General features: G+C 39.0%; 3 protein-coding genes across 3 annotated transcripts in view; 1 reads left to right on the forward strand and 2 right to left on the reverse strand.

The window, feature by feature from the left end:
- LOC116692194 (solute carrier family 26 member 9) lies at nucleotides 1–24,746 on the reverse strand. The gene is made up of 21 exons (XM_032520281.1): nucleotides 24,734–24,746; nucleotides 9,425–10,706; nucleotides 9,092–9,231; nucleotides 8,832–8,942; nucleotides 8,504–8,679; nucleotides 7,616–7,780; nucleotides 7,369–7,521; nucleotides 7,124–7,206; nucleotides 6,513–6,660; nucleotides 6,321–6,434; nucleotides 4,975–5,052; nucleotides 4,771–4,866; nucleotides 4,569–4,675; nucleotides 4,413–4,482; nucleotides 4,233–4,325; nucleotides 4,007–4,147; nucleotides 3,599–3,841; nucleotides 2,890–2,944; nucleotides 1,956–2,092; nucleotides 265–324; nucleotides 1–151 (listed from the first exon to the last, which is right to left on the reverse strand). Exons 2-21 carry the CDS (start codon nucleotides 9,547–9,549, stop codon nucleotides 140–142), a joined length of 2,307 nt encoding a protein of 768 aa, XP_032376172.1. The 5' UTR covers nucleotides 9,550–10,706; nucleotides 24,734–24,746; the 3' UTR covers nucleotides 1–139.
- Nucleotides 10,637–13,518, reverse strand: slc48a1a (solute carrier family 48 member 1a). The gene is made up of 3 exons (XM_032520282.1): nucleotides 12,821–13,518; nucleotides 12,093–12,260; nucleotides 10,637–11,948 (listed from the first exon to the last, which is right to left on the reverse strand). The coding sequence occupies exons 1-3, from the start codon at nucleotides 12,948–12,950 to the stop codon at nucleotides 11,812–11,814; spliced, it is 435 nt and encodes a 144-aa protein (XP_032376173.1). The 5' UTR covers nucleotides 12,951–13,518; the 3' UTR covers nucleotides 10,637–11,811.
- The window catches only part of rapgef3 (Rap guanine nucleotide exchange factor (GEF) 3), a 23,661-nt gene continuing 18,618 nt past the window's right edge, over nucleotides 22,809–27,851 (forward strand). The window contains 3 exon segments of the mRNA XM_032520280.1: nucleotides 22,809–23,183; nucleotides 23,185–23,211; nucleotides 27,308–27,352. Coding sequence (XP_032376171.1) covers nucleotides 23,127–23,183; nucleotides 23,185–23,211; nucleotides 27,308–27,352 — 129 coding nt within the window. The 5' untranslated portion in view covers nucleotides 22,809–23,126.

The following is a 27,851-nucleotide window of genomic DNA, read 5'->3' on the forward strand; positions in this document are numbered from 1 at the left end:
CCAGAAAAAGAAATATGAGATGAAACACAGAAAATATTTGGCAAAAAATACATTTCCATAAATTACAGTGACATTGAAAGTTGACGGTTAGTATCTTCGGCATGTTTCTCCCGCACGTCTTCACTGCAGCGATCAGTGCTCAAAACATTTCCTGTAAAAGTAAAACTACTCTTAGATATAGAGTAATGGTTTCATGGTGAAGTAGGCCAGTTTGTCATTTTGTATCATGCTTGTATGCTTTTGCATGGGCGAGCTGGTGCATACCTGCTCCAGATCCGTCTTCTCATTAATGTTAAAGGCAAGTTCCTGTCGTGCTCTCTCTGCCTGCAGCCAACAAAGTGAATGTACACATTTAAAGTCATTAAAACAACATTGCTTTGTTCCCTAAGCAATAATGTCAGTTGTAGAATACATATAGACAAGCTTTAGCTAAAATAACTCTAAAGTGATCTAGAAAGTTATCACACACTCAAGGGTTACATTACTGTTTACAACTTGTAGTGATCTGTGCACATCCGCCTTTAAAGCGTAACTCTCGCCAAAATGCAACCTAGGGTCTTTTCGTGAATGTACCGAGTCAAACCTTTGTTTAAAAGCATAATTATGATGGAAGCGCCACTTTTAAGATTTACCGTGTTTTTGTTTTGGGTCAAATGGCCTATCGAATGGGAGTGCTAGGGACACTTCTATAATAACATCAAAATCACTATTTTTGAAACACTAAGAAGGCTCGACACAGCATGAAACTTTGTATGACCGGGATTACACATGAACTTGAGCATTGAGACATTGTTTGTGTTCACGGGTTTACAATAAAAACGGTTTGAAAGACCACTTAGCTTGTTCTAAGCAATATCGCCATTTGTCAGACAAAAGAGCTGATACCCCTAAAGTGCATCTACAGGAGAGTAGTAAAGAGGAACGCTCCATAATGTTCAACTTGTTATTGTCATACCCAGTACACTGTCGTACAAAATTGTCAAAGTTTCAAAGTAAAAGAACACAGCACATAACAATTAGAAACGCCTTTGAAAAGTGGGTTATTTTTTGAATTAAAATAAATAAATGCTCAAATGCTTTTTAAATAGGGTGGTGCAGAGCATGTAGAGTGATAAATATAAATATATAGCGTCTAAAAAAAACCTGAAAAATATAAACATCTAGACACTAGATACATACAGTTGGGAAAGATTATAGTATAAATATCTGTATTTAAAGCACATGAGTAGTCAGATTGAAAGCTTAGTGCCATATAAATGCACGGATAATTTGTTGTTTTGTCATTAGTGGAAAACAATATTGACCTTGTAGGTGAAAAAGGAGACTCATATAAGAATGATATTTCCTCATTTGCATTTGGAGATCAATTCTTTTTGACTGGCAAGATACGACCAGTTAGCTCCGCTGGGCGACTTTCATTACTCAATGCCTGACCCTTAATCCTTTCGGATTTGGGTTTAGTTTTTGTCAACCTGATGTATTTTATGACTGTTCTGGTTCATTTTTTTCTGTTTTGTGAAGCACTTTGCAACGTGGATTTTGAAAAGTGCTCTATAAATAAGAGTATTATTATTAAAGTGTTAAAATCCTGCTGAAGACAAAGCAGTCCAGTCAGATGCTTCAAATGTTGCCTATGCTTATCAGGTGGTAAAGTGAAGCGGAAATCAGGCACACAGCTACAATATGCAGCATGACCTTGGTCTAACTTACAACTCTGTTTGCTGTGGCACTAAATGTGTCACAAAAACCTGTGTGATATTACTGTTTACCCTTGTTGAACCAGATAAGCTGACAAAAGCCGTGCTAAAAGAGGAATTTGGTACTTAGAAAATAAAATCTCTCCTTATGCCACTAACTTTAAAACCCTTGAACAGCGGGTGTTTGTATGTGATGCTATGACAAGGATTTGTATGATAAGGTTATTTTGTACAGCGGGGGGGGGGGGGGGGGGCTACCTTTGGGGAGACTCGTCTCTCTCCAGTGGTCTGCTGAGCAAACACAACGGCATCGTGGACAGAAAGGAAGAGATTACTGCGGGCAATATTGCCGCCATCAAAAGCTCCTCCAACCTCCAGTTCTTCATACACCGGGGCTGCAGGCCACAAGACAACACACATCACACAAGTACCTTCATGTGCTGTGTAAAGAGAAATGAAAGGGCTACACTGGCCAAAAAAAGTGTCATGCTTAAAGTAGAAAAGAGGGTCTTTTCATAAAACTGGGCTGTCTATGCACTAGAATGGAGCAAACATATTTTTTAAATTGGTGCTACATGGCTAAAGTAAAAAAAAAGAAAGAAAAGGGGCTGTGGTATCGCTCAAAAAGCAGAAGACCTACAACTACTAGAGTGCACTGTACCTCACCAGAACAATAAACACTCCCACAGGTGGGTGACGTTATGAGATCAAGTCACAGAAAACAAAACAGAGAAAGAGAATATGGCATCTCTCTCGAGCCGCTTCTATACTCTTTGTGTCTGTATGTAAAAGTACAATATTTAGTTTGAGCGAAAATCTGCAAAATGATGTCTTTGGGCTGGGAGATGAGCACGGAGATCTGGGCACTGGCAGGATGGAGGGAAGTATACCATAGTTCATTTCCACATTACTACCCACATTGTTATGACACAAAGCTGGTAGCAAAGTATCCCTTTAAAGGTTATCAATACCGACTAATTACAGTTACTGTGGATCACCATTATATCTTTATCTCTCAAGGAAATGGAAAGTCCATGTGTCCTATGACGAGTGTTTAGAAATTAAATCTCTGACTTACAATTGTAATCTCTTTCTACTTTATGGACTCAATGTTGAAGGAATGACTAGGTCTACGTATCCATGCCAACTGTTCATTTTAGCCAACAAGTGTGAAATGCACTTAAGATCTTACCTTGAACATTAGCCAAGTACAGCTTAATGCCCAGCATTGTGTAGCTTGAGTTCATCTGTGAGGGAAGTAAAGAACTCGGATTGAAATACTTCCATACTTAAACACTCTCATGAAAATGTTCAGTAAGGAACTTCAGGGTTATTCTCACAGTTTAGTTGGTTGGTCAGCAGCATTACGGAAAATAACTAGTGGCTTGATTTGTATGAAACTTGATGGATGAGTGTAGCATGGGCCAATATACTTTGGAGCAGATCCAAATCATAGAGTGGATACACAAACACTTGTTTTAACATTGCGAGATATGGTGTGGCCTTGGCGGAGTTCTGCACTCTCCGAGTGCCCTTCGAGTTACCAGGGGCAATGGACTGGGGGAAAAAGGGGACTGAGTACCCAGCGCCCTCATGTGAGGAGGACCCAAAAAGATACTAGAATGAATAGCTGTGGATGCGGGAAGGGGCCCATATAGAGAATACCTTTATACAGGGCCCAGAATTTTATGCTACGCCCCTGGTTGTTACTATTATCATTTAATTAAATAGAAAACTTGTCAGTGATCTAAAAGAGCCTTTCCATGTGAGGTTCTTTTGGATGAACCCTGAAAAAAAGCTTCTTAATAAACCTTTTAGGGGTGCCATACTATCCATTGAATGCATATATAATTATTAGTTTTGAGATTAAAGATACTGTAGTTTTGCAAACACACTTATACCTTAATCAATACTTTGATGCCCATTAGGTCTATGAAGCAGACCCCTGCCAAGTCGAGGATGAGGGTGTGGAAGGGCATAGGCTGGGACACCAGTGTGGGGCTGGGTGGCTCTTGCTCAGACGCCTGCTCGCCCGGCTCAATGTCACTACAGTGGAAGTTGACATAGCTGACGGGAGATTCAGGTTTGCTGGCACTGCCATCATTCATATCAAAGTCATTTTGCAGTTCAAGCTGAGATATGGTCTAGATTCAAAGGAAATGCATAAGAGTCAAGTGCACAGAAAAGATCACAGGTTGTATTTTTCTGTGTCATGTTTAACTTAATGGGAAATCATGACAGTAGAATCATAAAAAGCTTTGTGTTTCTGGCTGTGAGCTTCTAGGTCAAACACAAACGTGTCATCCCACCTGGGTCTTCATGGTCGCCAAAGAGCTGGGTTTCCGCCTTCTTGTCTCATTCTCCTTCTTCTCTTCTTTTCTTTTTTGTTTCTGTTCTTTTTCTAAGAACTTCCGTCTGGCCAGGATAACTTTACCAGGGTCCAGTCCGGTCTAGACACAAACATGCCTACATAAACTCCCATATGCCACATACTAACCTTAAATGACAGCAAAAGAGGCCATTTTTTCACTGTACCTTTTTGATGACTCTCTGGCGAAATATTTCAGCATTTGCAAAATAGAGTGGTGAGCAATAGTTCACTATTTTCACACCTGCTATTGACACGACCTGTGGAGTTGAGACAAATAAATGAGACGCAATTCCTCTTGCATTTTGTGTAAAACTAAAATAAACACAAGTACATCTTTTTCATACCTTACTGTACACCTTTGGGTTTTTGTAGATATCCGTATCCATGATTTGAACCATTGCCGAACCATTGCGACTACGAGGAACACATTAAGAAACATGTACACTTTGTTGCAACTTCTTTTCTTAATTTTGCTTCAAAAATATAGAGCGTTTACTCACAACTGTGTCTTGAATATCACTACGAGGATGGAAAAGCCCACTCCGATAGCGACTCCATAAGGCAAGCTGAGAAAGAATGTGGCCAAGAATGACACAACCCACACACACTGGAAGAGAAAGAACAATAGAATAAGATAAAATATACAGAGGAAAAACATACGTCACATTGTGCTGCAATCGTGCAGACAAGGCTTTGACTTACACAGTCCAATTTGCTCTTCTTCCATAAGTAATAAGGATCAGAGAGCTGTAGGAGCGTGTTCTTCAAGTTGACTGCAATCAAGGCCCCAAGCACTGACTGGGGAAACCAAGATTACATAGGTCACGGATCATGCCGAGGTTTTTCTATTACCGCTACTTCAACTTTTTGTCTACTTTTTCAAGTATTAGTCCAATGTCCACCTACTTTTGGAAGTGGTTTCAGGAAAGTTCCCAATGCCAGCATGGTAACCATGACAACCAGCATCACACATAGACTGGCAAACTATTAGAGGGCAGCAACAGAGGTGCAGTAGTTAGCAATTTAAAGGAGAAATCCAGTCAATTCCAATACGTAGCTCTGTTGTTTGAAAATGTGTAGCGCTGTCAGTAGAGAGAAAAATGAAACCAATTGGTGCTGCCTACACCGAGTTATCCTCCTGATAGAGTTAACACCCAACAGGCTCAAACAGGGCAGGTTTTTAAATGTGTTTTTAGCCTCTAAACTGGTTCAAAATGTCATTAAAAGTGCCTACACATGTGCGGTGATTCCTTCTGAGGGAACACAGTGAATCTGACTGCTAAGGATGTGAAAGAAATGTATGAAAGTTGTGTTAATTCAGCTGTGTTTAGTTCCTGTGTTGAGGAGGCAATTAGAGAGCTTAGGGACCGTCTACAAACTACAACACAGAAAAGAGATAAAAACATATTTTCTAAAATAAGCATATGCTTATTTTTTAACGTAAGTGCTATAGTCCAACTATCAAGAGACAAGTTATAATTGATGTAAGTTTGGAGACACTACCTTATTTAATCATTCAATAGATAGCCTACCTATTTTAGTTTTATCGCTTTTCCGCGTTGTAGTATGTGGACGGTCCCTAAGCTCTCTAACTGCCTCCTCAACACAGAAACTAAACACAACTGAATTAACACAACTTTCATACATTTCTTCCACACCTACAGCAGTCAGATTCACTGTGTTCCCTCAGAAGGAATCACTGTGCATTGGAAGGCACTTTTAATGACATTTTAAACATGTTTAGAAGCGAAAAACACCTTTAAAACTTGCCCTGTTCAAGCCTGTTGGGTGCTAACGCTAGCAGAAGGATAACTTGGTGTAGGCAGCACAGATTGGTTTAGTTTTTCTCTCTACTGACAGCACTCCACATTTACAAACAACAGAGCTACGTGTTGGAATCGACCAGAATTCTTCTTGAAGATTTTTCTTTTCTTGTTGTCCATACTACATATCATTTTATGAAATTGCACTTCAAAGGCAGGGTTGATAACTATTTTCAATAACCAATTTTTTATATTGTTAGAAATGGTCTTTACATTCCGACAGCAAAAAAAATAACTTATGGGCTCTGAAAAAGGATCAAAAAAGAGCCGTCATCTGCAGTGGGGGGCGGGGGGCGGGGGGCGGGGGGTTAGAAGGAGCCCCGAGGAGATGGTAATTTCAGCATTACCAACCCTGCCTTTGATGAATGACACACACCACTTGAGCTCAATTACAGTTACAGTACGTGGGAGCTGTAATGCAGCACTCACCTGGGATGTTCCACCAGCGTTGTCCACCGCCAGGGTTACCGACAGGGCACAGCAGATCACATGGATCTTAAAGAAGGACCCCAGGAAATTGCTGCAGCCAAGAGCCAACATTTCCTGCGCAAGAACATGATTGTTGTATTTACAAAATTGAATAAAATGCATATTTCAAACTAGGAAAAGACATGCTGTTACCTGGTTGGGATCCACGTCGTAGCCATGCTTAGCTGCTAGTGTCCTGCCCATTGCCAGGTTAATGACGTACCCCACGATGGCCAGGGAGAAAGCTGTGCTAAACATGTCTTCCCACTGATTCACTGTTGGCAGGATGGGTGCTGGGAATCTGGAAAAGAGAGACAAGAAGAAAATCTAAATTGCATGAGTAATTTGAATTAATGAAACTACTATTGATTAGGGCATTAGGGCTGCACAAAATGAGGGAAATATGCAATAACAATGATGTTATTACTTAACAAAGCAGATAGTAAAGTGTACTTGGTTATGCTCCTTTCATTGTTCTGCTGAAATACAAAAAAACTGCTTGTTGAATCTAAAACAAATGAAAGCATTCTAATATTGAACTAATTGAATTGTATTTTAAAAGGCACCACTAAAAAATGAATGGCAGTCATATTATACAGAGCAGCTTTCTACTGATATATGAACTAACACAAAACAAATCCGTTGTGTGGTTTTTGCGATCTGTCACAGCCTTTCGCAATGTGTTTGGTCCAGTTGATAACATGATGATGATAAAAAACAGATATGTTGTGCAGCCCTATAAAGTATGGTTATGTATGCTTTACCCTAAAGGAATTTCTCCCACTATGTCCATGTGATAGATCTCAGGAAGATGCAGCGGGCCCGAGATGGCTGTAGCCACCACCACCTGTGGAGAATAGGAATCCATACTCACTTTAGTCCAGATGTTCTATACAGTATATGTCACAAATCCACGAAACAAATCTGTGCAACAGCTTCATGAAATTAACCAAAAACTAAAATAGGCACTTCTGTGTCCTCAGAGAAATGACGACTGTAAACTACTTACAATTATGATCTCCATAGGAATGGGAAAGGGCAGCTTGTGGCGGTAGCGTGCACTCAGCTCCTTCACCACCATCAGAACTATGCTGCTGACCAGAGCGAATACCAACGACGCTATGTTGGTATCAGGAAGGCCACGTATAATATCTACGAGAGTCTGCAACAGAACATTTAAATATCAACTTTTAATGACCAATCATACAACCAAAGTATTTGGATGTTCTTTGACAACTATATGGGGAATCACTTACATAAATAACGGCCAGCGGACCACTATAAGGTGGCACTTGGATGCCAAAGATGTACTTGAGCACTGAGATGAGGATCTGCAGTCCTGCAGCAGTCATGAAGCCCCTGACGAAGGACTCCGACAGGTAGATGGCTACAAACCCAAACTGCATGAAGCCAAGGCCAATCTGCACACACATAAGTAGTTCTCACAGTGTCGCGTTTACACCCTTGTGAAAATTGAAAATCAACACTTTTATTCTATTATTGCTTTCTTTGTTTTTCTTACATTTTTATCCCTTTTTTCAATGTTTGTCACTTTTTTTTGACGTTTTCAACACCACGTAACACTAACTTACTAACTTTAATTTACAGTTATTTTTGGAATTTATGGTCAACACACCTCATTTATAGAAAATTATACCTAATGTTCTAGTTAGAAAAGCAGAAATTAGGAATAAAAGGAAAGTTTGTGGATGGATAATCACAGACTGGAATATGTCAACTTTTACTCAATACTATTTCAAAACCACTTCAGGGTTTTTTCAAATGCTATAAAATTAAATAAGACACCCCAAAATTAATGAAAGTAGAGATTTGTACTTTCCAAAGCGTATAGAATAGAATTCCTTTATTGTCATTATACACAAGTGCAGTACCTGTGCAATGAGATTGAAGCAACGCCTTTACAGTGTTGACACAAAATATAAAAATACAAAATATAAGGGAAAGAAATATAAAAATATAAAGTAAAGGTAGAAGGTGCAATGTGTTTCAATTATGTTATTTGGCAATTTAAAATTGGGCAGTTAAAAAGAACTTTGATATATGAAAACGGGTCAATTCGACCCAAGGACAACATTTCACATTAAAAGACTAAGCTTTAACTGACTTTGATTTTAGCCGAGTACCTGTATGATTGCAGTGAGACAGGCCAGGGTTCCAGATATTCCCAGACGAACCTCATTCATCCGGTCTGTGTCCACTATCGTAGAATTAAGTGTGGCATTGAAATGACTGAAGTCTGACTCAGGCGCCAGCCTAAGACACACGATTCCCACCATAATGCTGAGGACAGCAAACGTACCTAGACATAAAAAGTAGTGTGTCACATTTATTTTCTTTGCCATGCTACAAGCTGTGCAGTCAGGCTGACCGCAGCTGATCTGCACTGTACAGCTCTGGCAACTTATCACTGTCATCACATGACACTGCTGTAGATAAATCAATCTAATTTACCTGGAACCATCTGGTGAGCAGTGCCCATGAAGAAATACGGGATGAGGGGGAAGAAAGAGGAATAGAGACCATTGACAGGAGGAAGACTTGCCAGAAGAGCAAATGCCATGCCTGGAAAGAACAGGAACCTTTTTTTATAACTGTCACATAAATCAACAAGAAAAATCCAAACACGATGTAATATACAGGCGCCAACGTCGCTGCAGATAGCTTCAGTCAGAGGGTATTATACAGACGCATCAGAGAGAGTACTGACTGACCCTGGGGAACCTGAATGGTGCCGGCGCTGACCCCGCTGAGGACATCACACAGCAGGTTGTCTTTCACTTTGTACTTGGGCAGCCAGCTCAGTACAGGCAGATGTCTGAGTAACAAGCCCTTGAGTCTCAGCACAGAGCACCTGACAGAAACAAACAAGGGAAACTCGTTGAAGAGCTCGGATTGTCTGGTTGTTACTTTGAAGTAGTCCACAGAACGACTAGACTTTATAGCTGCAGGGCTCTCCGTTATTTGAGCACAACACAAAGCTTGTCAAAGGTAAGAGTTTGCGTGATGGGAAGACTCGACTGTGCAGCGAGATTGCAATTCTGTACCTGAAGAGTTTCTTCACTTTCTCTCCAATGGGGAATTGTCGACTCTTCTTGTCAAACTCTCTGTCAAAGTCTGGGAGGTTGTATGCCGGCCTGTCAATCACATAACGTGGGCGGTCCCTGTGCATGGCTATAGCATATTGAGACCCATTAAGACCATAAAAAGATCTCTCTAATACTATGTCATCATGGTGCAGTATAAGGAATTATATTTTTCAAGGTAGCATCAACACCATTTTGCTTCAACAGCACATGCTTAGAAGAAGTTTACACAGTTGACTTTTTACACGTAAAACATAATTAACAGTATATTCATACAATTGTAGACACAATGGGATCTTTAGGATTGTACTTTTGTTGTTTTACATTTAGTTGGCACATTTCAAGTGCAAGGCCTTCATCTAACCTTGAAGGGTGTAGGATCAGCCAACAAGTAGGTGGACTGCTAAAATATTTGCTCAAGACCAGGTAAATAATAGCACACGCACAAGATCAGTCTATGCGTCTTAAAATATGGACGCTGTAGAAAAAATTCTCCCAAATTACAAGTTCTATGAGAAAATCAACAATACCAAACATCTGCACATTAAAACATGGCCATGTTGCTATTTGGAGTAAACAAATGGTCAAAAATTGGCAACCAACTAACAAAAAGCATTTTTAACTTTAGGGGAAAAAGGTGCTTGTAACATTGTGAAAATTGTTAAGGCAGGAGGGTTAAAGCTCAAGAAGAAATAGCTCAATGTAAAAGACAGAGCTGCATATTAGCTCAAGTAAATTTAGTAAAAGTTTGTGTTCTGATTAATCTCTGCCATTGTCTTTAACAGAGATGTGTCCTCCTCGAATCAGGGTACCAATAAATTAATAAAAAATGATAGCAAATCATGAGCTGAGGCCTAGAATTTAACACACGTTTTCAATGTCTGTACGTTCACAATCTGATTCTGAAGTTGTTCAAGTAGAAGTATGAAAAGACAGCGCTGTACCTTATTGTTGAAGTGCAACGCCTGCAGGCAAGTGGCTTAGATGTGTGTATTGCCCACTTGTCTGATTCCTTATCAAGCTATGCTAAAGACCCTCTACACCTTATGGGTGGAGCTTAGAAACTGTAACGCTTCAGAGCATACAACCTTGCTGGAATAGTTGAATCACTTAGATTGTTGGTTTGTTAGAATGCTGCTGTATCTGTGTAGTATAGACAAGGAGACATGATGGAATTACCAATGAATGCAACTTTAATGGGTTCAGTTTCTATTTACATGTAGCATCCTCACATTCATAATCGCTCAACAACAAAAATTCACAGAAACATGTTTTGTGGTAGCAGGCAGACATGAACAACAGCTGGGACTTAACCACTTACACAGCCTAGTTAAACTTGACTTACACAAATCATTATAACACTAAAATAAATGACATATATTGTCTTTCAACATTTAAAAAAGGGATAGACAGAGATGACCATGTGTAAAACATGATTATTCCATTATATTAGGATTTGAGTGCAAAACATTGGCATCAATATAGAAGACTAAAGTGCAATCATTTTTCAATTTGATTAGTGTTTTCTCTTAAAAGGAATGTCATAATTTTCCAGTGGACTCTTGACTGAAAAATGCAAGTCTCCCCCTGGTGGAAATAAACATGAAAAGCACAAATTCCACACGAATGCCCTTTCAATTCTACTGAAAGAAAAACAGGGTGTGAAGGGAGAAAGTAAGTACAATAACTACCATCTCTAGAAAGCTTTAAATGAGAATTCAAATATTCATATTGCTGAATGGATTAAAAAAAAAGGGAGCTATAAGACGGAATTTGCAGACACTAGTGAGGAGAGTATTCTATGGTTTAAAACTGCAACTCTGAAAAATCTCATGTGGGTACAAACATTCAAGCACTCCAACAAACATCGTCAACCTAGCAATTAGAGTGGCTTCAGGTAGGTTTTAGTTTTGGTATTGAGGATTTCAGCTTTTGGGAGTATTTTCACTTTAACAACTTATTTGATTAAAAGCCTGTTATGGTGGGGATTTCCTTGTACGCGTTAGCTGTTTTAAGATTAAACAATCTCATGATAAAATCCGTCTGAAGAAACACAGCATGTCTCTCAATAAACAGCCTAGAGCAATCAATTTAAAATCAGTTCCAGTAGTCAGAGGTTTAGACTTCTGGCTACTTGCAGGAACATAGTATCTGGATCATTGAAAGTAGGAGAACAGGTAATAATACAAATACAGAGATTAAGCAAGTACAACAAGTGTAACTCCATGTAGTATGAGTCAGATGACTCCAGCCTCTGATTTACTCCTTCCTCTTTGTTACAAAAGCTCTTTGATCAGCTACTGCTGGCAGCTTAAAACGTCCATCGCAGACTATAAAATCAGTACTGACTAGAAATCGCTGAGGATGCTGATGTCTGCAAACTCCTGGCGATATCTGTACGAGTATAAGGCCAGGAGAAAGGACCATTTCAGAGTCAGGAAGCTCCAAACACAGGAGAGATACAGGCTCCTCGGGTCAGTAGGAGCTGGGGGACAGAAAAAGCAGAAAGTTGAAAACTTTGCTTCAGAAAATCTCTAATAAGCAGTAGGTGGGAGTCCTAAGGACTTCTTCTAATTCTCTATTATACTGATTACTCATTATGAACTAGGAACATTAGAGGGAGGATTACATTGCTTCTGTGTGATGGCGAGAGTTAGGAAGGCAATGAAAGCCGTCACTGCAAAAACTGAGAAGAGCCCACCAACAGCGATGAAGAACTTGAGGCCTTTGAGCCAGGTGCGCCAGAAATCCTGCAGGTACATGATGTGTGTGACAAGACACCAAAGCGCCAAAACTCCTGTTGAAACAAAAACAACAACACATTATATATGGTTAAGTAAGTAAGTTAGTATTAAAAAAAAACATTAAAACATTTATGTGGGGTTTCCCCACAAACATTACTATTGATTTGTTATTTTTATTTCCAAAACTGACATTCATTAAAACTAGTGTCGGCGGAGTTAAAGCTTAATAGTGATGCTGGGGAAGTGGATAAGATACAAATCCGGTCATCTGCACAAGTGTGACCTACATTAGAGTATTCAGCCAGCTAAAATAGAACGAAAATGAATTAAAGCCAACACTGACAGCAAAAAATGTGTTAGGAATCTGAGTGGTAACAAGGGTGAGACTAAATAATGAAAACAACATACATTAGTGGTAACAAGGGTGAGACTAAATAAAGAAAACAACATACAACAAACACCTTGTTATATGATTATGGTGATGTTTGACTGTGCAGGCCTTGTAGAAGGATTAGGCAGCCTGAGTTAAACGCTCCGATATTACATGAAGAAGACACTCACATTAACAGAGAACGATGTGTCTTAGGTGTGCTAGCTAGGTGTGTTAACGTACCTGACAGGCCTCCCATGGCCGCCGTCCATGGCTGTTTGTATGCTATATTCCAGACCAGGAAAGCCGAAAGTCCAACCAGGGTTCCAAAAGTAGCATAGCCTATGCTAATGTAAATTCTGCGGACTCCCATTGTAAAACACAATTACTGCCTTCCAAATGTTTGTAACAGGCGTTAAGTATGGCGTATGTTTATTAAGCTAGCTACATCAACAAGCTTAGCTAACGCCTCATTATGTAATACCATAGACACAAACGAAAGGAAAACGACAACATAAAATTCCCCTGGGCTAATAGACTAACGTTAGGGAGAACGACGTTGTTAGCAAGACTAGCTTTAGAAAAAGCTAAGTAATAGCCGGTTCGAGTACCTGATACAACCCACAAACTCCGATGACATAATTTCGATTTCAAGCCAACAGGCAGCAGCTAGCTAGCTACACAGCAACCAAGTGTTTATCTGGTGTAGCAGCTCCACCGCAAAGATGGCACGCTACGATCCAGAAACACCCCCACCGTGGCTCCCCAATGGATGCCAGTCTTTAGCCGATGCCGAAACATATCCGTGAGGACTGTCTTCGGTTACATATACTTCACTGCTACAAAACACTTGAAATACAAAATAGTTGATGTTGCTGTGTTTAAAAAAAACAATATGTTCCGAGTGTGTTTTCAACAATTTTCCGCAGAGTCATCTATCACTTACACATTAAATATCTTTGCACTGAGGAAACCCCCCCAACTCGCCAACACACCGCCTCTAGTGGAACAAAGACAAACGGCAAGTGGAAACTTCTGGTGCCAAATCGTTTAATTTGGTCTACAGTAGGTCTTTATTTGTGGTTACATGGAGGCCATTGACAACTCACTGTGAAGGCATTTGTTGTTTAAAAATATAATAATCTATAAGATGTTGCATACGTTCATAGTGAGGCAACGAAATAAAAGCATTGTTTAATACAAACTGTCAAAGACAAACAAATCAAAAACAAAAGAAAAAGTAGCAAAAACAGACTGATTTGTACAACTCATTTACGAGTAAAAGTCCTGTATTAAATGTCACTAAATATGGAACTTTATTTTAAAGTATCAAAGTAAAAAATACTCATAATGCTGAGAAAATGGTTAGTTTTACTAATGAATTATTGTTTCTGGTTAATTAATGTGTTGGCTACACATTCTAGGATGGGAGAATTTTTAAATTTCTTTAGTTGTGTGTAGCTTGTCTACTCAAAGTTTGTGTTTCCTGAAAACAGAGGGACATACGGTGTGTCACCCAAGCACTTGATGTCAGGCAATTATCCTGGAAATGTCTTTGTTGTGTTAATAAAATTGATTCATTAATGTGTTAATAAAACAACTCTGTGGTAGTTGCTGGAGGTGGAGCTGATTTGAACTTTTACTTACTGTTCAGAAGTCTAACATATTACATCCTAAACATTTGATGAACTTGTTGGAATATTCCTTGTTGTATCATTGTTGTAATTGTTTAATATTTAATTTGGTTAAATGAATATAAATGTCATAAATGAATATAATCAATTAAAACATACAGCTACATACATTTGTTTCATTAGTGTTTTATTTGGGTTATTTTTAGTTTCGGTTGGTGCTTTTGTTTTGAAAGGACCAGGCAGCCTTAGCCACCAGGTGTAGTCTACATGTACAGGTGAACAGGTATGTGGGAGGTAGACCCCGGGGAGGGCTGATGGTTTTTTACCAGAGCCAGAATCACTCCTTCTGTGCCTCAGTGGCTGTTGGACAGTGAGTTTTTAGATTGTTTTGTTCAATGTGAGGACAATTCGCCACTACAGAACTTATGGTTTTATAAGTTGATTATGTTTAATACGTAAAATCTGTGTCTGCAAAGTGCTAACTAAAGCTGTCAGAGGAGTGTAGTGGAGTAAAAAGTACAATATTTTCTCCAGAATTGTATTAAGTAGCATAACATGGAAATAAGTCATTTACAATCACATCAAATTAGTTAACCTGTGAGGGATCAAGCTGGCAGGCGTGAGGAGTCATTAAGTAGGTTTTGCACTATAATGCATCTATTAAAGGTAGTGCACTATAAAACACACTTCTCCCAACTATAGGGGAGCTTCCCACTTTGGCCTCCTTTAAGAGCCAGGTAAAGCTGTGGCTTAGAGCTAACCAAACGTGTAACCACCGCTAACTTGTGTTTCCATTTTAAATTTTTAGTAATTTACGAATTGTTTTTTTTTGTTTTTTTTCTTCTTTTCTTTTAGTTTTTTCTTGTTTTTATATACTAAATGTTACTATCCTATGTCTTTTTTTACTGTAACTCCAACCTGCCTATTGGACTGCAGATTGAAGTTAGCACTGTCCTGAATTTATAAAATAAAATAAATAAAGTAAAAAGTAGGTTTTCCCAAAAAAAACAGGTTTTTAGTTACAAAAAAAATAATTTACAGAAAACAGAAAGTTCTGGCCCATAAAAGAGGTCTACTAAACACAACTTAACCCAGGTACCTTTACCTTAACCTCAACCTTAACCTTAACCTTAATCTTAACCTAAGCTGGACCTAACAGACCAAATATGAGGGAAACTTACATAGTGGCTGATCAGGCCATTCTGACACAAAGGGGGTAGACCGACATCTTATATAGACAAACCACAATAACTACAACCCATGTTAAACCAACGCTAACTAATATGAACTATGGATAAATAAATCAAAAAATCATAACAAAGTATGACTAGAAAAGAAAAGAACACAACTCAAAAATTAAATACTCTTCGCCCCCCCGACGACATGGGTTAAACATGGCGCAGTCCAATTATCCATTCCCTATTTAAACAGCTTAGAGTCAACTGGAGGGCTGTTCGTCCGTCAGCCAACGACCCCCAGCACCAACTCCCCAGGAACTGGGAACTCAAAAAGAAAGGTATTAATTTCACAGAATGTGACTTAAACAAAGATAATGAACCTGAAATTAGCTAACTTGACAAAGTTAACTAAATGTGTGCACCCAAATGGAAAACTCAACTAAATAAACTGTTTGTAGAACTAAAGTGTGTGTCCATGTGTTGTATATTGTGTAATGTGCTCAAACAAGAGAGAGTTAACCCTAGTGAGTTATTGTTGTTTCCATGTGTGGCTGCTACTGCGGCCATCACAGCACACAAGTACAGCACTTAATTAAATGTACTGTTACATTCCACAACTATTAAATACAAGATGTAAAAAATGTGAATAAATCTACAAAGAGGAGATATTCACATAAAAACAGGACTGTGGTTAAATGGTAGCACGCAGGAAAACGTATCTGCAGGAAGCATTAAAGCACAACATTATCATTTATTCTGAGCAATGTGGTATAGTTTGACTGTAAATCTAGCAAGTACACATGTGAAGAGAATTTAAATCTGTGCTCAAAGCAGTCTTGTGGTTTTTAGTAGCTGTTACAGTAAAGGATGTTGTGCCCCCCCCCCCCCCCCTCAGCTGCACTATCTTCACAGCCAATCAGAAAGATGCAGGAAGCTAAGTTCAGCAACACTCCCCACAACTCACATAAACAGCAATGACTGAAAACTCATCCTCCGGCATATGAGAAAAAGCAAAGGCTGAAAAGAGAAAGCAAAAAACCCAAACGCATGGGAGCCAAAAAGCTGAAGAATCCCACACGAGTGTGCTAGTGGTGAGTTACTAATTATTACTAATTAAAATAATATAATATACTGCTGTTTTGTGTGGTGTATGAGGTAGATATCATTATTTTATTTCTTCTGACAGAAAATGGGCTTTATGCCATGCCAATTTAAGAGAAATAGCAAATTTTATGCAGAGTTTTTATATACATACAGATTATTTATATTACTGACTGCTTAAAATTTCAAAACAAAACCAAGTTATTTATTGTCTAATATGACTGCAGGTATCAACATGTGACTGAGCAGCAGGAGGTACACGTGTAAGAACGATGCTCACAAACTGATTTAAAAAAGAAAAGAAAAAAATGATCATCTATTTTATTGCTTTTGCTCGTGTGCTTCAGTCTTCGTTTGACCACGGGGTCAAACAAAAAGAAATAAATAAGTCTCTGCCTGTCACTGCTTACTGGACAGGGGAGAGGAAGGAAACATGTACGTGTGTGTGTGTGTGTGTGTGTGTGTGTGTGTGTGTGTGTGTGTGTGTGCGTGTGTGTGTACCACCAGACAGGCACAACAAAGACCTTTTGGCAAAGTACACATTCCATGGGCGTAGATGTGTTGCAGGAAATCCCACTCCCATCCCCGGAGGATCCAAATAGAAACACACACAAATACAGAATAAGAGAAACACAGACAACACAGCGAAAAACTCAAACTATTATTAGTTCACCAGTGTAATACAATATAAGTGCATTCACATCATCACTAAAACTTCATTTATGTAGTTTTGATGCTTGAGTTGGTTCTATATAAAAAAAGGGAATCAGTGTATAGATTCTTAGAATTTATGTGTACATTTGCCTGAGGCTTTAAGAAATTTCCTCTCCACGTGATGTGGATTGTAGAGCATAAGTGCTCTCAATAGAGGGCAGCATTTATTTTCAAAATGCCAGACTTGCATGTGAACCATAGACTGTATAAATATTGATTTAATATTAACTTAACGGTCTGTGATGTGAACTGAAGCTTCACTGCAAAATGACGCGGGACCTGAGTCACTGAAGAGTCCAAGGTGTCAGCAGCCTACATTTAGTCTCTCCTGTGAGATGGAACAGCTGAACAGTTTTCTCTGAGCCTCAAACAAGGTCCCTTTCATGTCAATCCCAGGGCCACAAAGCAACAACCAATTATTGAAATTTCTGGCTTTATTTTTTTGTAAATCAATCCTGAGATTATCCCCATCCAGTGTAGATTAACCTTCTAAAAAGCAGTTTGGTCCAGTTTGTATTTGGTTCAGAACTACCACAAATTCCCCAAAACCAGCATCTTTTTCTCAGTGATATGCCGCTGTGCACACAAGATAAATAAGTCACTTTGTCAGATACCATCAGACAGACACATTTTAGCAATGTGCTCTTCTTTATCAGCTATCATGTTTACATTCCCTCAGGAGGACATAACAAGGAAAACTGGATTCCTTCATTGTGAACAGTCTCAATTTTGGAACATATAGAGAGTCCCTGTGCGGCATTTGGAAGAGACAGAGACACATAAGTTTAGCCGGAGCACGGAAAACATATCAACCGCACTTGCATACTTTGCTTTGACTGCTTTACCATTAATATTGGATTTGGGACAGCTCTGACCGGAGCATCCTTAAGATCTCTACACTTTGTAAGGAGTTACTGTTTTTTTACAGGGTGTGCAATGTAGCTTCTGTTATGCAACTGAGATGAAGGTGGGGTTGTGATTCCAAGGGATTTGAGCTTGTAGGCTTTTGTCATTCACTCAACACACACGCTAATGGAGTAGGACTGGGAAAGGAGCACGAATCTCTAAAACAGAGGTAACATACAACAGGTGCTGGACTATTCACTATATAGCACAGAAGAGGCAGTTCCATTTCACTGCCCTCTTGGATCTTTCCAGTTAGAGGAACCACCAAACCGAAGCACAGGAAAGCAGGACACAATTAGTCTTCTTGTCTGTGTGCGTCTTGTGGAAAGGCATGGCAAACTGACTCTGGCATTGAGGTCAGCACAGGAAGGGCAGCCTTGCACTGGAACAATAGCAGGGACTTAAACAAGTCTTACGTAACATATCCAGGCTGCAGGACACAGTCATAACTGGAGGTGCATGGGAAATCAAGTTAAATAGAAGGTCCCCTTGTCCTTGTTTGACAGTCTGCACATTTACATCTATTTGTTTTTGCTTTGGCCATGAATCCACGAATAACATGACAAATGCATGAATATGTTTCTTGCTTGGTACTTGGTAAAGAAACTTATTGTTATCCTGTTTTATTTCACACAGATACTGTTCAACCTATCTCCTCGATGGAGAACTTGGTCAAATCCATCTGTTCCCCACCAAGGCGTTGTACACCAGACATAAGTGAAGTAAGTCATCTGCTTCTATGCTGGAACACAAATATACATAGACAAATAGACATAGAGAAAGATGAGGCTAAAAGCAACATAGCAAGATGCATTCACACCTGAACGTTAACACCTGTTGGTACAATATACTGCATCATGAGTTTTAAGAATCCATAAAACAGTAATGGGTAACAATTTAACACCTGTGCAAAGGACAAACACCTGTCATTAAACTGTCAACTGGAACTGTACCAAACTCCCGATAAGAGACACACCAAGTTCAGTTCTCCAACCTAAACTGTTTTCTGCCCTTGAAACTTGTTTATCTGTGAGTCCATGCCTATACAGACCCGGTTAAGCCAGACAGCTGGACAGCCTGATAAGTGTGTGTGTGTGCAGAGTTCTGCAGCTCAAGTGTTCTGCCCTGAACTACTACACTGAGCAAACTAGACTATACAGTGACTGCAAGGAACATTGACTCCTTTAATAACCTTGACCCAGTCTTGTAAATTTACGGAGGCAGGTGAACTGTGAAACGGGTAGCTTACCAGCAGGTTAAAGGGTAACTAATGTTTTTTCAACCTGGACCGTATTTTCATATGTTTTTGTGTTTAAGAGGCAGATGGGAACAACAATCTTTGACATTGGTCCAGTATTAAGCGAGATCGCTGCAGTCGGCAGCAGCGAAACAAGCTACAATGTGAGTTGATAGGGCAATTGTGCAGCTTGTATCTGGGTTTACAAAAGTGCTCGTTTTGCCACTGACAGGCTCAGATTAATATTCTAAGTTTCTGACAACATTATGGAAAGGATTTCCAAGACGGTCATCCTTTCTGTTAAAGAGGAAGATCCACGAAATTGTATTCGCTAAAGCCACCAGACTCCATGTAAATAAACAGTAATTTTAGCATCGTAAAATACACTTCATTCAAAGTCAACAAACAAAATAAAACTAGAAAGCGGTTTTGGGTCGTCTTTCCACTTTTCCCCAACCTTCACAACCCTAGTTTTGGTTGAAATTAACACATAGTATACCAATTTTGATGAGATACTCTTAGAAGTATTTTATTATATTTTTGTAAATGGAGTCTGGTAGGTTAGGCGCTCGTGATCTTAAAGTTGTTTCTGGCTAAACAGAAAAGTCTCAAAGAGGCTTTTAAAAGGACAATCTCTTTAGGGATCCTTTCCATAATGTTGCCAGACACTTAGAATGATAATTAGAGCCTTTCAGTGGCAAAAACGGCACTTTTAGTGGACTAAACTGACTGAACATTTGCACCATAGGGTTACACGGCAGCCCAATCTGTGGCTGCCGGTTACAGGGTTGACGCTTAATACCAGACCAATTTCAAAGACGGTAATTACCCTTTAAGCACAGCTACAAATGGGTCATTCCATACCAACCCACCTAGACCTCCCAGTTCATGTCATGGACTTTCTTGAAAAGAATCATGTGAAACTTTAACTTTATGGAACCTTGCAAAATCCTATTGTTCTACTTTAAATGCCTTTTTCAATTATGAAGTTTGACGGAGCCGAATTTCCTTTTTTTGTGTGATTTTCTGTATTCTAATACATAAAATAAATTGTATTCAATTTTGCTGATGATCTGGCTCTGATCTCAGAAACACATACACACGTCCAACTCAAGACCACAAGATTGCATGAACACAGCAAACAGGATGAATGTTGAGCAGACCAAGGTCATGAGACTCAACACCAAAACCCACCAACCTATCAAAATCAAGGAGCAATCCCCGGAAGATGTGGTCGAGTTTGTCTACCTGGGAAGGAACATCAGCACAGATGGAGAAGCTGATTAAGATGTCGAGCTCCGCATTAGCAAAGCCAGACATGCCTTTAGAACCCTCCAACTGGTACAGCTCTCTAGAAACACCACAATCTGAATTTTCAAGGCAAACTAGGGCTGGACAATAGGGAGAAAATGCGATCCTACCATATGCTTGACCAAATACCTCAATAAAGATATTGCGGCGATATTCTGGGGTTGACAAATGGTGCTTTAACAAAATATCTTCATACTTAGATTTTAGATGAATAATCATCAGTAACATAGAAATAATGTCTAAGGGGTGAAAAGGCAAATAATAGAACAATACAAAAACACTTATGTCATGTCACAATATTACAATATCCAAAAATCTAAGACATTATCTAGTCTCACAGTATCGATCTAATATCGATATATTGCCCAACCCGTAATACAAACGTAAAATCTACCCTTCTACATGGCTGTGAAACCTGTAAATTCATCAAAACAATCATCGATAAACTACAAGTGTTCATTAATGGTCTCAGATACATACTGAGGATTTGGTGGCCCAACAAGATGTCAAATGTGGACCTGTGGAGACACATGAACCAGGAGCAAATCCACACTGAAATTAAATCCAGAAAGTGGGCATGGATGGGTCATACACTTAGGAAGGATCCAAGGAACATAGCAAGATGAACTCTGGACTATTATCCCCGAGGCAAGAGGAAGCTAGGGAGACCTAAATCCAACTGGAGGCGGTACACACTTGATGAAACGGACCAAGACGGGGACCACCTGGCAAGAAGTATAGACCTTAGCACAGAGAAGAGTGAGGTGGAGATCCATGGTGGAGGATTAAATGAAATAAATTATGAATTAAATTAACTCTAAGCTTGTTTTCCACTGGACTGGGTTGAAATTTATAAACATCCAAGAAACCCTGATAATAAAGATAATTAACACATACACTGTAACAAATTTATTTTACAATTTACAAGTACTTACCGGCAACAATTGGCCAGCAAGTTACTGGTACTTCCATTTACAGTATTTTATGTATTCATTGTAAAACACAAAACAAAACAAACAAAAACAAAAACACAACATAAGATAAAAAAGTAAAATACAGTAGTTTACTTTACTATTTACAGTACTATAGTGGCTACATGTTGATTTTGTATTTACAGCAATAATTTCACAACTGTGATTTTAACTGTAATACTTACTGTGATTTTGTCATGTTGACAAAGTTGCAATGTAAACTTTACAGCATTCTACTGTGAAAATCATATACAGTGGGGCTTGAAAATTTGGGCACCCCAGGTAAACATTTGTTTTAATGTGTAAAGAAGCCAAAAAAAGTTGGAAAAATCTCCAAAAGGCATCAAATGACAGATTAGACATTCGTATAATATAGTGACAGCGGGAGTTAAAGCAAGGTATTAACTCTGCAGGGTGCCATTTTTTTTGTTTTCTTTTATTTTGAAAATGTAAATGATGGAAATAAAATTTAACTTTTTGTGACATATTATACAACACTATATCCTGTCATTTGATGCCTTTTGGACATTTTTCAATCTTCTTGAAGTCACAGTAATACAAATTTTTACCTGGGGTGCCCAAACTTTCGAGCCCCACTGCACAGTAGTGTACTGTGAAATCTAAAGTAAATAACTAGAGATTTCACAGAACTATTTACAATGTATGTGTTTTAAAAAGGTATCAAATTAATACTAAATAATTCAACTAGTGGACATATTTTTGCAAATTTAAAGATTCTTTATTCAGATATAAAAAAAATGGAATACGCCAGATAATACTTAAAAATATTTTGCTGTGTGACATATTGATGAGGTATTTTAAAGAGAACATGGAGATCTAGCCATAGATTTTTTCTTTGTCACATATTTGTGTCATTCTGTGTCTATGTAGGGATTTTGTTCACCACAAACTTCCAGTAGGCTATTAGTCACCTTTAAACACAGCATCTGTGCTGTCAGTGAAATATGTATATCTGGTGTCACATTAGGCTACATTTCTTGTTTACGTTTAAAAATAAAAGGACAAAAGGTACAGTGTGCACCTGCCCACGTACACACGGAGTGCAGGTGTCAAGTTAAATGAATCAAATGCAATTAATTAGGCGGTACAAAATGCCAGAGGAGGCCGTCTCTCTGATGACTCCCTGTTAGTTCCCTGCCCCCAAAAAAAAGCGCACACACGCAACACAGCAGTGCGCCTGTGCTGCCAGGGATGGCTGAAGCCTACACACTCCGTCCTCACTGAGAGGCAGACACGTCTGTCGAAGGTAGCCGGTCTGGGTTTTGGTTTCAGGGACGACGTACACAATCCTGCCTGGATTTTGTCGTAAAATATCCGGAGCGCATGACGCTGCGGTGTGTCGTCGGTGCGCAGTAGAAAGAAAACGCGGCGGACGGGGTGATACTTTTGCTGTGAACAATGTCTGGAGGTGCAGAGTCCGCGTGCACAGCTTCTGACTGGGAAAGTTGTTTGTCGCTTGTTTGGATCTGAGACAAGATGCATCTGTTTCGGAGTCACAATTACCAAGTGTTCCCGGACCGCTCCTCAGTGGAAATCCCCGACCATACGAGGCATCAGCTGGGTATGCTGCTTTAATCTTTGCTTCAGAGAACTAACTGCGGAGTAGGAGATGAGAGTGATGACAAGCACCATGTAAAGCCACTGTCTTGTATCGTAGTGCCTTTTTAAAAGTAAGGTAACTTAGGCTATCCATATTCATATGGAGACTTCACATATCTTACTTTATCACAAAAATAAGCACTCATGAGAGGACACTTGCTTTCTGTAAATGTCTTCAAACGTCTTGAATTAGTCACTGTTGGAGATGCTTATACAATCCTTGACATGTAGTGAATGTCTGCACATGGCTTAATAGCCCTAAAAGCCCTAGTATTTTGTTAAAGTGACAACCACCCAATTGGCATCTAATGCATTTTGCGCTGAACTCAGGATAAAAAAGTATTTGCAGTTGCAGGATAGGTGGAGAAAAAGAGCAGGTGAAATGTGCTTATGTGAAAATTGGGTTTAATTCACCTGACGTCCTCTCACTCTCACTATGAAACAGTTTAAGTCCCCAAAACAGCAGCTTGCAGATATTTCAAGAATGCTTCCATTGGACTGAAGCAGACTTCTCTATTGTTCAGCAGCTTGGGTGTAGGGACACCAAGAAGGTAACAAAGCAGTCTTTTTTTTTTTTTTTTTTTTTTTTTACTTAAACTCAGGTTATAAATAGTGTATTGTTCCCCTTCACTAGAATATCCCCGCTCAGTTTACAGAGGAGATTGTAGAAGAATGCACAAAGGGGAGGTTTTAGTCTCCAGGTCACAGGAAGACAGAACACTGAGGCTCTACATTTACTTGGCGTTTTTAGCATTAATAGGTCAAAGACAACTGTAAATCTCCAGACTGCATTCTCTGCTGTTACCAGCCAAATATCATGTCATATTTTACAAAAAACTACAATTATCCTGTACAATTGTAGTGTATAATACAGTTACAGTAAATAACTGACAATTATGTTTTGGATATGGCATGTCCATCTGATACCTGACAAGCTGAGCTTAATGTTACATGCTGCACATATTATTCAATATCACAGGAGTGGTCAAACTTGTTGCGGTGAGTTTGAGTTTACTCAGTTATTTACAGTATACATGATACAACACAAGAGCACTTCCACAGAGATGTCAAGTTAACAGCATACCAAATAAACAACGAATCCATGCATTGACTTGACATTATGAGTATCTTTTCTGTGTGTTTGTAGTACTAAACCAGCACTAAGGCAGTCGGATCGGCTTCAATAAAGAGATTAATTTTAGAATTGCATACTAGATTTAAGGCTTGATAAGCAGAGTCATTCCCCCTCAAATAGTATCCAATAAATCTATTGATTTAGGTATGATATCAAAAATTTGCCCAATTTAACTGGCATTGAGGCATTTGCTAATTCCTTCTCTGAGCTAATGCAGGTGCATACCTTGAACAGGGGCAACATTGAGTTCTGTTTTCTGTCATCATTAGGATGCCAGGGCATAGTCTCCCTGTCCTTATTGCTATTGCACACCAGTGCTGAGAGATGGAGACAAAGCAGAACAAAATACCTCACATTCATAAAAGGTCCCTTATTGCAGTGATTCCCATGGGGGTCGGGACCCACAGGGGGGTCGCGAGCCAGAGAGGGGGGGTCGCAAGTTGATTTCCAGAAATAAAACAAAATGTAAAAACGGTTAGAAATAGCATAAGTTAGCCATGATTTTAACACAAGATAAAACTAGTGGCTAAATTTAAAATAAAACCAAGCAAATAATAAAGGAACAGCTCTTTTGATTTTCACGCCTATAGTGCGTGCTTATATATATATATATATATATATATATATAATGTTTACATACGTTTATAGTGGGGGGGGGGGGGGTTGCTAGTCACTTGCACTATTACTTTGGGGGTCGTGGGATGAAAGTTTTGGGAACCCTGCCTTATTGTGGCTGCCTGTCTACCCCCCCATATTTTGTCCACTTATGTATCCTTTTGGTTGGGTCATACCTGATACAACTGCTTTCTGGTTTTATGGAGTCATATTCAGTTAGATATACTTTAGTTAGAACCAAAATCACAAGTGTGTATCATATTTTCACGCTCGTCGCCTACAGTAACAGACTTGCACCGGGAGCTAATGGGTTGTTTTTGTTGGCCAATGTGTCATTCAGGCTATGATCATCACGGCTGGCTGCACAACAGCTATACAAAGCAGCACCACAGAGTCTGTCTCTAGAGGGACTGGAGACACTTGACAGATGTATATCAGTCATGTGAGAAGTTTCCTGATCAACAGTCACTGTATGATTGACATACTTTGCATCACGTATTAGGCTTCATAGCCAACAGGGACCCATGCCATTTAGAAGGCCTTAATATTTATCCTTGCAACATGAGCAATCCAGAGCACTGAAAACAATTGCCTTTAGAATGTAAGTAACCTTATATAGTGGATCATAAAAACTAAGCCACAAAGAACACAATGAAGAAATAGCTAACAACTAGACTACTTTGCACAGATGCAAAAAACAGAAAATTACACAATTTACCATAATACATCATAGTTTATATTTTCCACAGAGTTTAACACAGTTTACAATTCGAATAGGCACTTTCTCAGTTCTCACCAAAATGATTAGCTGTACTGCTAAACCCCCTGTTTGTAACGTTAACGTAGTCCTAGCTGCGTAAGTAAGACAAACTGCAATGCAATGCAATGCAATGCAATGCAAATAAAAAAGTATTGTCTCTGACAAGCTAACGTTGACTATTTTTGTTTCGCAGAGAACCACTCTGCGTTGACCCTCGTGTTTTCTTCCTGTCAACCTGTAACTTTGGGTTTTTCGAGGCTGAAATTTCAACATTTTGTTATTTTTTTACACTTTTCTCTATACGGTTTTGTCAATTTTATTACAATTCTTTTGTCACTTTTAGATTTTTTCTTTTTAATTATGTTTTAGGAATTTTTTTTATTGTTTTTCAGATTTTTTTTTTTTTTGGTCACTTTTTCAAATGATTTTTATGTTGTTGTTTTTTCATTTTCCGATGTTTTTGATGTTTTTTTTGTCACTTTTTTTTTGGTTCAGCATTTAAAACAAAGATTTTTAGTTTTATTTTTTTTCTGCATTTTTGTAGTTTTTGCAACATTTGTCACTTTTTTCAACGTTCTTTTGTCATGGTTCTGATATAGAAAATGGGTCAGATTTGACAAGAGGAGGGTTAAACCAGATTTTTTTCTTTACCAGCGGTTTGGTTTATAACAATACCCCGCGGCTGGTGGGCACTGAGGTGTTTAATATCAACTTTTAGTTCTAAAGTCTGACTTTAGCTATCTTTAAAAGAACTGCTAACCACCAGCAGAAGATGACATATAGCTAGCTAGTTCGGCTAGCTACCACTTGGCAGACAGCCAATCAATTTGCAGAGGGGAAACAGGCAATAAGCCACACCTGGCAACTTAAAACAATATTTCAAAACTGTTCTAGCCAGCAACTGATCTTAACATGTAGGCTATAATAAAGACAAATAGCAACAGTAATCAAAGACTTAGAATTATATTCATTGAAATGACTCGGTACAACTAAAACCATACCTTATTCTGCCAGTTAGGGCTGATCTGACTTGTGTGCAGTGGTAGGGAGTCTCCATAAATAATATAGAGGTCAAATGCTTGTATATGTTGAAAACGCTGCAGTGCATTTAATCTTTAAATAGTTGGATTTTCAACAGCCTTTTCATAGATAAAGCATATAGTCCATAGTTAAAAGCAACCTTTTCACCTAGCAAAATGCATGGCAACAGGCTATTTACTTTACTTTGCTGATGTCTGTGAACTCCTTCCTCCCACTTCATCACACTCACTTGACACCCACCCACACCACGCTGGAGACAATGGTAACACAGGGCAGGTTGAGTTAATGTACTTGCGTTGACCTTCATCCCCATGAAAAGAAATAATTATTCTTTCTATCTGGATGGTGCAGCTTGGTTAAATCTGTTTATTTGGTGCCTTGGCAGCGAGATAATCATCCACGACCAGTCCAGATAGTTCCTGTGGAATCTTTCTGCTTTATTTCAGAGGCTTTAGACCTGCAGGAACGGCTCAGTAGTGATAACGTCTCTCTTCCTGTTTCTCCTAGACTCCGCTGCCAGAGGCCCTGAATTCAAAGGACACTATGAAGCAGGTGTGTACGCCAGAGATGGTGAGCTATATCTTGGTACATCACATCCCCACAGCAGAGAGCAATCCAAGGTTCTCACTGGTGTTTGAACCCTGCTGAACATTGGAAGACACACAATGTCAGGAGAAGTGGGATTTCAGCAAGTTTTAGCACTTAAGCAAGTAGAGGATGGCCCCAAACGATATTGAAAACGGACATTTCCAAAAAGACTGTTGGAAACTGAATTGTCTTTAAGCTTTGATCATCAGGGTTATTTATTATCTAGCATCTTAAATCATATGATAGTCTTGAAATTCCTTCTTGAACAATTTCATAGTCATGTTTTTTTTTTTTTTTTTTTTTACCATGGAAAAGAATCACATTGAGATTACAATCTCTTGTACAAGTGAGCCCTGGCCATAAAGGCAGCACATTGAGGATACACTTTAACAGACACACAGGAATGGACAAGAATAATAAATAATAAGTAAAAACAGAAAATCACAGTTTAAAAACAAGCGCA

The sequence above is a fragment of the Etheostoma spectabile genome, chromosome 7, assembly GCF_008692095.1.
Source record: "Etheostoma spectabile isolate EspeVRDwgs_2016 chromosome 7, UIUC_Espe_1.0, whole genome shotgun sequence".
Classification (NCBI taxonomy): Eukaryota; Metazoa; Chordata; class Actinopteri; order Perciformes; family Percidae; genus Etheostoma; species Etheostoma spectabile.

What these genes read in the sequence shown, in the direction of transcription:
- LOC116692194 (XM_032520281.1), bottom strand. Translation starts at nt 9,549, where the DNA reads ATGCACAGGGACCGCCCACGTTATGTGATTGACAGGCCGGCATACAAC. An exon ending in GTGATATTCAAGACACAGTT is followed by an intron (nt 4,483 to 4,568) that starts GTGAGTAAACGC and finishes TGTTCCTCGTAG; the next exon opens with TCGCAATGGTTCGGCAATGG. An exon ending in TGGCGACCATGAAGACCCAG is followed by an intron (nt 3,842 to 4,006) that starts GTGGGATGACAC and finishes CTTTGAATCTAG; the next exon opens with ACCATATCTCAGCTTGAACT.
- slc48a1a (XM_032520282.1), bottom strand. Translation starts at nt 12,950, where the DNA reads ATGGGAGTCCGCAGAATTTACATTAGCATAGGCTATGCTACTTTTGGA. An exon ending in GGCCATGGGAGGCCTGTCAG is followed by an intron (nt 12,261 to 12,820) that starts GTACGTTAACAC and finishes TTGTTTCAACAG; the next exon opens with GAGTTTTGGCGCTTTGGTGT. An exon ending in CGCCATCACACAGAAGCAAT is followed by an intron (nt 11,949 to 12,092) that starts GTAATCCTCCCT and finishes TCTGTCCCCCAG; the next exon opens with CTCCTACTGACCCGAGGAGC.